General features: G+C 44.5%; 1 protein-coding gene across 5 annotated transcripts in view; it reads right to left on the reverse strand.

Annotated features, from left to right (window-relative positions):
- MSL3 (MSL complex subunit 3) overlaps positions 1 to 10,421 on the reverse strand; it is a 37,350-nt gene extending 26,929 nt beyond the window's left edge. For 4 of the 5 annotated variants that reach the window (XM_034757030.1, XM_034757037.1, XM_034757025.1 and 1 more), the window contains exons 1-7: positions 10,255 to 10,421; positions 7,133 to 7,215; positions 4,522 to 4,617; positions 3,968 to 4,068; positions 2,396 to 2,484; positions 1,389 to 1,511; positions 767 to 927 (exon numbers count right to left, since the gene is read on the reverse strand). In XM_034757030.1, coding sequence (XP_034612921.1) covers positions 767 to 927; positions 1,389 to 1,511; positions 2,396 to 2,484; positions 3,968 to 4,068; positions 4,522 to 4,617; positions 7,133 to 7,215; positions 10,255 to 10,353 — 752 coding nt within the window. In that variant the 5' untranslated portion in view covers positions 10,354 to 10,421. Of the gene's footprint in view, positions 1 to 766; positions 928 to 1,388; positions 1,512 to 2,395; positions 2,485 to 3,967; positions 4,069 to 4,521; positions 4,618 to 7,132; positions 7,216 to 9,420; positions 9,711 to 10,254 lie in introns of those variants that run through there. The other variant, XM_034757043.1, reaches the window with a different exon arrangement.
- Between the last annotated feature and the right edge of the window lie 656 nt (positions 10,422 to 11,077).

An 11,077-nucleotide genomic window follows, 5' to 3' on the forward strand; every position in this document is an offset into this window, starting at 1 on the left:
CAAAAGGGGTGACTGCAGATGGTTTTAAATAAGAGAGAATCTGTCCAAGAAGGAGCCAGGATGGAGCGTCCCATCCCACAGACCAGTATTATTTTAAAAAGTAAAGCCCCATGTGAACCAGGTGCAACAAAAAAAGCTATTGGTCAGCAAGAAGGAGGAGAAGCCTTGGGGAGAAAGGAGGCTGTAAATCTTGTCTGGATTAAGACTGGAAATAAGGGTGAACTGTCTCAAATTGTTTGGTAGCTAAAGTAGTAATAGCTATGACATTATTTGTTTGTTGAAGGGTATAAAAAGTTATGAATTTGAGGGTTCTTTGTCAGACCCTACCTGATCATGCTGAAGAATACCAGGATGTGAATGCCAAATGTAGGGGAAACTATTTGTAAGTATACTGATCACATGCTTATGAATGCTTTGTTACTGTATTGGTGTAGAGACTGCTCATCCTTTGGGCTATCAGGCATGTTTAGAGCAATTGTATAAAATACCATTTGGCCTTTGGACTTAATAAAGGAATTTATGGTTAAATTAGTATTGTGGTAATATCCCTGTATTATTATTAGCAATTCCAACATCAACTCTTTGGATAATAGTAATTTTCTCATCTCTAAACAAAGTTTTCCTGATATTGTTGTGCTGTCTTACACACTGGGGTATGAGTCCACTGTATATGGATTGGCACAAAAGCACACATTGTCTAAAACCTGGGCTTGAAATTCAAATCCACTCTTCCTCTACACCCAAACAAATGGTAGACATTACTTACTTCTTTTCTGGTGGGATATAATGAAGGTTCATGTTGACATGTGAAGTCATTTGATGGTGCCGAGATCTTTCATTAGCTGAAAACGCTGCATTAATAGCAAAATTCTTCACATACGACTCCAAGATAGTTATTATATTTCTCTGACAAGGCAGTTTCACTAGCTGAAGAGACAATTTGATGACTGTCAAATAATACAATTATGGATTTAAGAAATGAGCCACAACATTAACTTGTGACCCACTGCCTAGCCTAATTAACTAGCCTATTCAACAAAACTTTATACATATATTTCAAATTTGCTCCTTAAATTATACTTTTGCTCAATCCCTTGTGTGTCCAGTTTTGGGGAACATATAAATATAATAGCAGAACGGGATTAGCTCAATGTTCTATTCCAAATTTCCTAAAACAAAACCAAATAAAGATGTGAACCCCAATTTTACAGATTAATATATTGGTAATTCAGTACTCTAGTCATTTAGAAGCATTACCCCCTGAAATCTTAGAAGTTTTGGTGTAAAAGCAAGTTAGCTAAAATAATGGAAATCACTACGTGCAAGTGCATCTTTTGACTGCCTTCAGGTATTTTTTCATATACTCTCCCTCATTTAACCAATCATACCCGTTTTCTCCTGTTAATATAATAACAGTCTTCTTCAAGCTTTTTTTTCAAAACTTCAGGAATTTCTATGCTTATTGCTCTTTCTTCCATATCCCTTTTAGTGTGAATCTCTTGTTCTTCTTTCTGCAACAGCACAAATCAGTGTAAGAAAAAATGATTAGTGTTACTAGTTAATTACTATAGTATTTTAGGCAAAACTAGATCAAATATTAAAATTTCTGCAAAATAGAAACTGAATCTAATTACTTGTATGGTAAAATACATGTAAGAGTACAAAATGTAGTTTCTTACAGTAACACCTTCAATTTATTTGAAAGTCCTGTTTTAAAAATTCTATTCATTTTTTCAATGTTTTCCTGTTTGCTTTTCGCTCTTTCACATTACATTTAATTTAATAATAATTTAATTATCAATTGGGTCACTTTCTATTTGTTTATAATCAATTTCACTTTCAAATGATCTCTCCTGCCGTGTTTAGATTACAAACAGCTTTTGCACACCTGTTTCCACTGACGTTTTTGTACAGTGGAAATATTTCTACTGGTCTTAGATTCTTACAAATAGATCTAAATTTTAGCCTAATTTGAGTTGGCAGACCCTCTTTAAAGAAACCGTGTACATCAGCCATTAAAATCCTGATGGCATTAGAATCTGCTTCACCTGAAGAGACTAGTAACATTTTACACTAACTATAAATCCAGGTAGCGCTGTTTGCTGGCAGACCTTACGAGTGGAAATAGAATGAGAGGAACAAGTCTAAGTTAATACATTTTGTATTGAGCTCAATGCCATCTAAGGGAGTAAAATGTCATCTATGAGTTTGAATAGCTCCACTACAATAAGACCTCTATTAAGAGTCAATAATCATGAGTTCTAGTCCTGGCCCTATGACTACATGCTGCATGGCCTTGAGCAATTAATTCACTTAACCTGTCTCAACTTTCCCAGTTTTCAATCATGTAAAGTACTAAGTATTATTAAAATTAAGGGAGCTCATAGGAATATACCATGTCTGTCCTCTCTTCAATGTCACTTTCTTCACTTTTTATTTCTTCATCGGTTCCTTCATCACTGTCATCAGAAGAACTACTTATAGCTGTTTAAGAGAGAAATGAGTTATCTTTGATATTTAGCAAATTTATTCTGCATATTACATTGGACATAGATTCATACCCAACAATTTTTCACTTTGTAACGTTTAATTCAAGGCTGTTTGGTTTGGTTTTTGTAATGAGGTATAAACTAGAAATGCTGAAGGAATATTTTAAGTATTTTAGCGTGCAATAGTTCGGAAGCTCAAACAAACAGAATGTTCATATATCAACTTTAAATGATGAACATTCCCCAATATATGCAAATTCACAAAATTTTTCAACAACCGGTAGCTCTTTTTAATTTTCACTGGACTCTAGTTGTAAGCAAAAGGTTTTAAATAAATATCATTTCATATGCCCAAATGCAAGTTGTGAGCAAGTTATAACAAATGTTGAAATGAAAAAGTTGTAAATAATAATGGTGTAAAGATGTCTGAATCAGAGGAATGACAATGGCCAGCATACTAATGAAGTGTTCACACTGCAAAACAATACAAACAGACCTTAAAGTTACTAGAAAAATGCCCTGGGCTAGATGGCTGATAGAAGAAAGAGGCCAGGAACAACCACCAGCATGCTGGGGGCAAGAAACACACCTCTTTATCATGCAGGTAGGGAAAAATCCTGTTGCCCAGAAGATCAGGACAAGCCAAAATGGTAACTGCACAAGCATCAGAGTCCTTGCACACCAGGCAAGGCCAACAGGAGAGGCTGGGGCCAGACAGAGCAACACTACTCTCAGATCAAAGGTAGAGGCCAGATTTTTAAAGCTATTTAGGTGTTGCTGTTCTCAGCATCGCAACAACTACATGCTTAAATCCCTTTCTGAATATGAAATTTAAGCTCCTAAATCAGTTAGGTGTTGACATGCTGAGAGCAACAACACATAAATAGCTTTAAAAATCTGGGCCAGAGTGCCCAGAAGAGCTGAATGAGGGTGAAGCAAAGAGTACTGTCTGCCTCAAGGGTAGGGAGAGGAGAAGGATATCTTGGTGTAACAGCTGCTCATTTTTTATACAAAACATATTCATATATTTCATATGGTTATATTAACATTCTAGCCAGTGCTATTACATGCCTATAATACCAAACCCAGTAGCAAATCAGACTGTTCAATATGCACAATTACAGGAAAACTTGTTTTATGAATGGAGGATCGAGTTCATAAAACTGAATATCTCAATTTACAGTAGATATAGGATATATTGCAGTATGGTGCCCTGCATTGTTTTCTTGTCCTTCAAATCACTGCAAAGTGATTACCAACACAATGAAGGCACCAGAATATGAAGGGATGTCAACTTGTTCGTCATCAACATCGCTTTCGTTATGTATCCCCCTCCCATCTACTCGGGAAAAATTGTTCATATAACTGGTTGTTCAGAAGTTTGTAAAATTGAGATGCTACAGTAGTTTAATAAGTTAACAATTTTGTAAATAGCATTATGCAAGTGTAGTCATCAAAACAAAGAGAAGACAACTCACAATTTTCACTGCTCTCATCGTTTTCCTCAGCAGGAAGGCTTTTTAACACAGAGTCAACACCAGGCAGCCGACAACGTCTCTTCTTTCTTCCCTTTCTTCTCCTAAAGAAGAATTTGAGTGAATTGTTCAATCTGTCATTACTTCACTTGTTTACTACTGCTGCCAAAGCATAAGAAGCAATGCTATATGCAAAAGCAAGAATAAACTATGCACAGGCAATAAGTGTTTTTGATTGTATTTATTATTTCAAAAATAATTTACTTGAGGGACAATATTCGGTGGTGGACACATCAATGTTTTACATTTTACTATACTCCTGCCACTCTGTTCATCTCTGCGGCCATAAAAGGCTAGCAAGTATTACAGACAGATATTTGTTTTTGGGGAAAAAAGCCCTGCTTCAAGTCTCCCCCAGGTACTTGTCAGTGATGTTTCTTCCGAAGGATGTGGATCCAGTACACAGGAATTTTATATCAAGTCTTCTCTTTAAGAACTGGTATACAGTTATTTTGAATGAAAGCCATTTGAAGTCAAGAGATAAACATATTCCTTACATGCGAGCTACAGCTTTTCTTGCCAATTTACGTTGTAATCTGCGGTTTTCGTCTGTATCACGAAGAACATGATCTTCAGCTGCCCATCTATCCCAGCTAAATATGGGGCAAAAGAAAAAAAATGTTAATAAATAGAAACTGACTTTACGAATAAATACTGAATGACAAATGTACATTTACAGTCATCTACAAAGTAATATTTTAGTGCTCTTTAGAAGCAAAATCTGGAATTAAGGGGTACTATGATGTAGACTTGCATCTTTTTGCACCATCCTTTGGCTTTATTTTTCCAGAGACAGACAGAAAGATACTTTCTCCTTACCTTTACAAGTTGAAGTACTTGAAGCAACAAGATAACGTTAAGGAATATTCTGTCAACATCAGAATGTTTCCAGACTTCACCATCAAGCAACTCAGATTATGACAGAGAGAGAGTTTGAGTTTCCAACCACACAGGGGCCACAAACCAACATGTCAACATAAACCAATTAGTCCCATAGAAAGCATTTATTAAAGGCATTCACAAAATAAAGATTACTGAAGTCCTCCTTTTTCATTATAGCATTATTTCTTCCTACGAAGGTATAGTAATCTTTATATTGAAATGTTCCCAATTAATATAAATACTACAATTATAATTACACTCAAATTATCAATGGGTAATCAGTGCAACAACAGAGAGATATACAACTTTATAATCCTGGAACCTAACAGTACCCTTTTTATGTTAATTGGAGATCTCCTGAAATTTAGCAAGGCTACTCCTTTTATACTCAATTATAATACTAAGTAACTTTAAACTGCCCTTTTCCATAATTATATTCCCACCACCTTCTTACTGGCTCTTTATATTACACATCATTTAAATTAACATCTGCATCAACGTCTTTCCCATACTATCAATATAGATAGCATTTTAATAAAACATTCACAACTTTTAAAAATACTCATTAAAAACCTTGCTCAAACCAGTTATAACCAAAACATAATGGTATTATAACCCTGAGCCATATCCTTCCTAACTCTTACTTTCCGATAACTAGGGTCTGATAACTTTCACACCCGCAGGGTCTTAAAATTGGTCAATTTCACAATTTCAGATGTTTGCATCTGAAATTTCACTGTGTTGTAACTGTGGGGGTCCTGATCCAAAAGGGGATCATGAGGAGGCGCAAAGCTGTTGTAGGGGGGTTGCAGGATTCCCAGACTCACTTCTGTGTTGCCTTCAGAGACCATCTTTGAAGGCAGCAGCTGCGGAGTTTCCCGCAGCTGGAGGAGGTTCCTGGAGGTGGAAGTAGGTGCGATCTCCCCAGTGCTGCTGGGAGTGCTCCAAGCAGGGGCTCCTAGCTACTATCAGGGCCAGTGGTGGATTAAGGCATAGGCTCATGGGGCCCATGCCTAGATGCCCCAGACAATTTCAAAAATGGGTGCCCTGGCCCTGGCAGAAGCCACGGGGTGGAAGCCCCGAGCCCCAGAAAGCGCTGTGGGGGCTGAAGCCCCGAACTTGGGTGCCCTGAGCCCCGCAGAAGCCGAAGGGGCTGAAGCCCCAAGCCCGGGCAGGAGCCACGAAGGGAGGGGCAGAATCCCTGAGCCTGGGTGGCCAGAAGCCCACGAAGGAGCCTTGGGGGGCAGCAGCTCTGAGCCAGGGCACCCCAAGCCCCAGTTGGAGACATGGGGGGGGGGGAGGAACGGCAGCCTTGAGCCTGGGCAGGAGCCGGGGAGGGAAGGGGGGGATGGAAGCCAGGAGCTGTGGGGGGTGAAAGCCCTGAGTCCGGACTGGAGCTGCAGGGGGAGCAGCCCCCAACCTAGGTCCCTGAGCCTGGGCAGGAGTCATGGCAGGGGGGCAGCCCTGAGTCTGGCAGGAACTGCGAGGGATGGAGCTGTGGGCTCCCAGGCCAGGAACTACTAGGAGTGAAAGCCACAAGGCCCGGCTGGAGCCGTGGAGGGGGGTGGGTGGGATGAGGAGGTAGGGCAAGCTGGGCAGGAGCTGGAGCAGCAGGGTGTGGCAGCCCCCAGCCTAAGTCTCTGAGCTCCAGATGAAGCCTGGACAGCCCCCAGCCCCAGCAGGAGCTGCCAGGGGGCGGAGAGGGAAGAAGCCCAGAGCCATGGCAGGAGTTGGGGGCAGCGACAGCAGCCCCCAGCCCAGGTGCCCCGAGCACTGGCAAGAGCCGCGGGAGGCAGACGCCTGGTGCCCAGCACTGGGGCTGCTGCAGCACAGAAGTGAGGGTGGTACACCTCACTTTTGCGCTGCCTGTGGAGGTGGGTCTGATCTCCCTCCGATAACAGCTGTGCAGGGGAAAGTCCTGTCCCTCCCCAGGCCAGCTGATTTTGGGGAGATCAGATTTCACAGGGAAGGGCTTATTTCTCGGTCTGTGATGTGTTTTTCACAGCCGTGAAACTGGTAGGGCCCGGCCCATAACACTATTTCCAACTTTCTTACACTAGCAACTTCCATTTCCCATACTCCTCTACCCTTACGCTAATTTAGGCCCAAAGCCTAACTTCTACTTATTTCTTACCCTACACCATCCTGTAGGCTATGGCATGCCACTGAAAAGATTTTGTAAACACAAAAACTTTTTAAATAAAATGGTGCTCTGTATATTCTCACCTTCTGTTCCAACCATTAAAATGGATCAGATATTCTGGAATCTTTCTGCCCTTCTCATCTTTTCCAACAACAATATCAACAATCTGAAAAAGAAAACAAAGCATGTGGCATAATACAAAGATTACAATACACTTTCTATAGAAATGAGTGTCTAGGGAATGAGTTTGTGGGCGCAAGAAAGGAATGGATACTTATGAGTAAATGGAAACCTAATAAATTGCCTTTGAACATCCATACTGCAGGAAATCATGCACCTTCTCCTTAGCCCATGGAACTACTAAGAGCAGCAAAGATGATAGACAATGTTTGTGTACTGACTTGAGATCTAAACATTGAAGAGACTACCAATAAGCCCTGCCTTGTCCTCATTTCCTATCCATCTCAAAGCATCCCAAAAAGTGCTCCGAAGAAGAGGGATGGAACAGTGTGGATTCGCACATTTGGACAAGTAGCTTTCTTATCTCCTTCATGAGTTGCTTCTGCAGACCCTTAATACAGGAGACTAACCAGTAACGTCATGGTACAGAAGGAAAATCAAATGCTTAGTTAAAACTATTGAACGCTCTTCTCGTGAACAGCATGTAGGGCCAAACTGCAGAATTAAGAAAACAATGCTTTGCGAATTTCTGAACTGAACTCCAAGTGAAATAATACGATAGATTTTGAGAATGGAGATATTCTTGATACTAAAAGCTAATACAGCCATAGCCCCTCACAGTGTGCGCTTTTATTTCATCTAGTACCGCAATTCTACCTACTCATATAAACAGACTTGAATTCAAAGTACTTTCACTTTGATATCTCCCAAAAAACTAAACAATCTAGAAGATTGAAGGATTGCCTTAAATCTTACCAAATAACTTAAAATCTAGTCTGGACAACTGTGCCTCACATAAGAATTAAATACACACTCAACATACACACCACACATATCAGGAGTGTTATATAGTGCTTCTTAGGAAAATCCCTTTAGAAACCTCATCTCTTCCACAATGTTCACATTAATCAAGTCAATCATATTAACTAGAGATGGCCTGGAATTTTCTGTTTGGATTTTTTGGGGCACAAAATGCAGCTTCCACAATTTCAGTGTTGCTGAATTTTTTCTGTTTTCCACTGGAAAATCAAAACTAAATATTCAGTTTAATTGAAATATTTTGGTTTGCGGAACTGAACCAAAAAATTTTGTTTGAGGTCAACATTAATTTGTATCCACCTGTGCTGTTGCAGTGCCTCGTGTAGTTCAGGTGCTTCATGCCCGCATTCTCGTCTATGGGCCTGGCTCCCTCACTAGACCTGTAACACATCTCCTGTGATGCACTGCAGTCTTCTCACCAGTTGAATCAATGCAGTCCATCATAGGAGTTGTAATCCAGCTATGGAGCCAGGGTCACAGAAGAGAATTGGTCTTTTTGTTTTTCTATATCTTTTGCAAATACATTTGGGAGCATTAACAAAATAATACACAACTCCGCCACACCCACTGTAAGGAGCTCCTACAGGCAACTATCCCAATGGAAATCTAAAGGGCGCAGGTCAGACATACAAGCCTGGATGTTCTTATAGCAACTAAGAGGGCAGTCTTCAAAGAGAGAAGCTGATAAGTCCTCTATCACAGAAATTAAAACTGGACTTAAAGGTTTCAGACTATCCTTTGGGTGTGATGGGGAAAAAAAAAAAAATCAAAGTTGCTGAAGTCCCTGAAACTGGAAAGACAACAATCTGCACCATTACACAGCCTGAGTTAGTTGTTAATTTAAAAGGTGTTTCAATGTTATTTAGTTAACACCCCAAACCAATATTACATTTCTTTTTTACACCTTTTCTTTTACGTCAGAATGCCTGGAAATCAACCACTTAGCCAACACTATGGGCTGGTCTACACTGGAGGGGGGGAATCGATCTAAGATATGCAACTTCAGCTACGCAAATAGCGTAGCTGAAGTCGAAGTATCTAAGATCGAGTTACCTGGAGTCCACACGGCTCGGGATCGATGGCCGCGGCTCCCCCATCAACTGCGCTACCGCTGCTCGCTCTGGTGGAGTTCCAGAGTTGACCGTGAGCGCGTTTGGGGATCGATATATCGCGTCTTAACAAGACGCCATATATCGATCCCGGATAAATCGATTGCTACCCGCCGATATGGCAGGTAGTGAAGACATACCCTATGTAATACATCACACTGCCACTTTACCCACTCTGCTTCTGCTTAATTCAACAGTAGCTTTGACCTGAAGTCCCAACTTAAGATGCTTTTACCAAGGAGGGCTCCCTAACACTACTGTACCTATTAAAGGCTCATAGGAGTGAACTCTAGCGTGGAGACTGTGTTGCAGGTGCACAAGGAATTGAGGGGTGGGCAGGTGTCTGGCCCAGGCCCGTTCACACGGCTCCTGTGTCTAGGATATGAAGAGTCCGGCTCTGATGGGCGGTCTCCTCGCTCACAGCTTTTATTACCACGAGCGAGCCCGTGACTGGCAGCCCCAGCACAGCTGCCACCGTCTCCCACGCCGAGCACATCCGCCCAGGAAAGGACGTTAACCAAGCCAGGGACGCAGCGCTTCGCTGGTGGCCTCAGGCCCGGATGCTCCAAGGTACCGAAGTGCCCGAGCCCGACTGATGCCCCGGGAACTGGGCGCCCGGACCGGGGCCGCTGACTCCCGCGCGGGTCCCAGGCGCTAAGCGCGGCGGGGAAAGGGGCCCAGCAGGACGCGGGGCTCAGCGCGGCGGCGGCCGCAAGGCAGCGAGCGCTGCTGCCCCCTGGCTGGGCCGGGCAGCGGCAGCAGCCAGGCCCCGGTGTGACGCTGCACCGCGCCGGGGGCGGGCGGGGCAGCGCTGGGGGCGGGGCGGAGGCGGCGGACTTGAAAGCGGAGCCTGCCCGGCGCGAGGCTCCGGCGGGAGAGACCGGGGCGCCCGGCTAGAGACAGCGGGCAATGGGGGGGAGGGACCAGGAGCCCCTTGGGCCAGGCCCCTGCGGGCGGGGCGGGGCCTGTCTCGCTGTGTCTCACACACACCCACACCCCCCGCGGCCGGGCGGAGCAACCGCTTCCGCCGACTGCGGGCCCGGCGCGAAGGGGGGGGGCGGGGCTGGGGAGCGGCGCGCGCGCGGCCGGGGGGTCACCTTGGCATCATAGAGCACTTGGGCCTTGGTGGGGTCGGGCTCGAAGCAGAGAACGCGCTCGCCTCGCTGGAACTTCAATCTCATTCCCCGCGCGGTCATTTGTTCGTCATGGCGAAGCGTGGAGAAGCCCCGCCCCCTCCGGGGATGGGGCCTGAGCTAGCCCCGCCCTACGGCCGGGGACCCTGATGCGGGGCGGGAACCCGAGCCGCGGAGACGCCCCGGAGGAGGGGCCCCGCCGTGGGCACAGAGACGGGGTGGGGGGCGAGGAACGGCTGTAGCTCCCTTGGGCTGCGGGATCGACGTGTGGTGCCAAGTGCATATGATGAGCCAGTCACCTCCCTTGGAGGTTATGGCCCAGTTGCGCTCCTCTTCCCTCTTCGGTCCCAGTCCCTCCTGGGCTGCCTTTCAGGCCCTGGCTCCTTCCCTGAGTCCCCTCATAGTCTCCAGCAGACCCCCCAGCTAACTCACTCTGCCTTTAGAGTGGTAGCCGTGTTAGTCTGTGTCAGCAAAAACAACGAGGAGTCCTTGTAGCATCTTAGAGACTAACACATTTATTTAGGCATAAGCTTTTGTGGGCTAGAACCCACTTCATCAGATGCTAGGGTTACCATACGGCCGGATTTCCCCGGACATGTCCGGCTTTTTGGTACTCAAATTCCCGTCCGGGGGGAATTGCCAATAAGCCAGACATGTCCGGGGAAATAGGGAGGCAGCATAAGCCAGGGTCTGCCTGGCCCCAACACGACCCGCCGGGTCCACAGTGCAGCCTAGCTGCTCGGCTACATTGTAGCGAGCTCGAGCGGGGGAAGGGAGGGGCGCAGCT

Source organism: Trachemys scripta, chromosome 1, assembly GCF_013100865.1.
Source record: "Trachemys scripta elegans isolate TJP31775 chromosome 1, CAS_Tse_1.0, whole genome shotgun sequence".
Taxonomy (NCBI): domain Eukaryota; kingdom Metazoa; phylum Chordata; order Testudines; family Emydidae; genus Trachemys; species Trachemys scripta.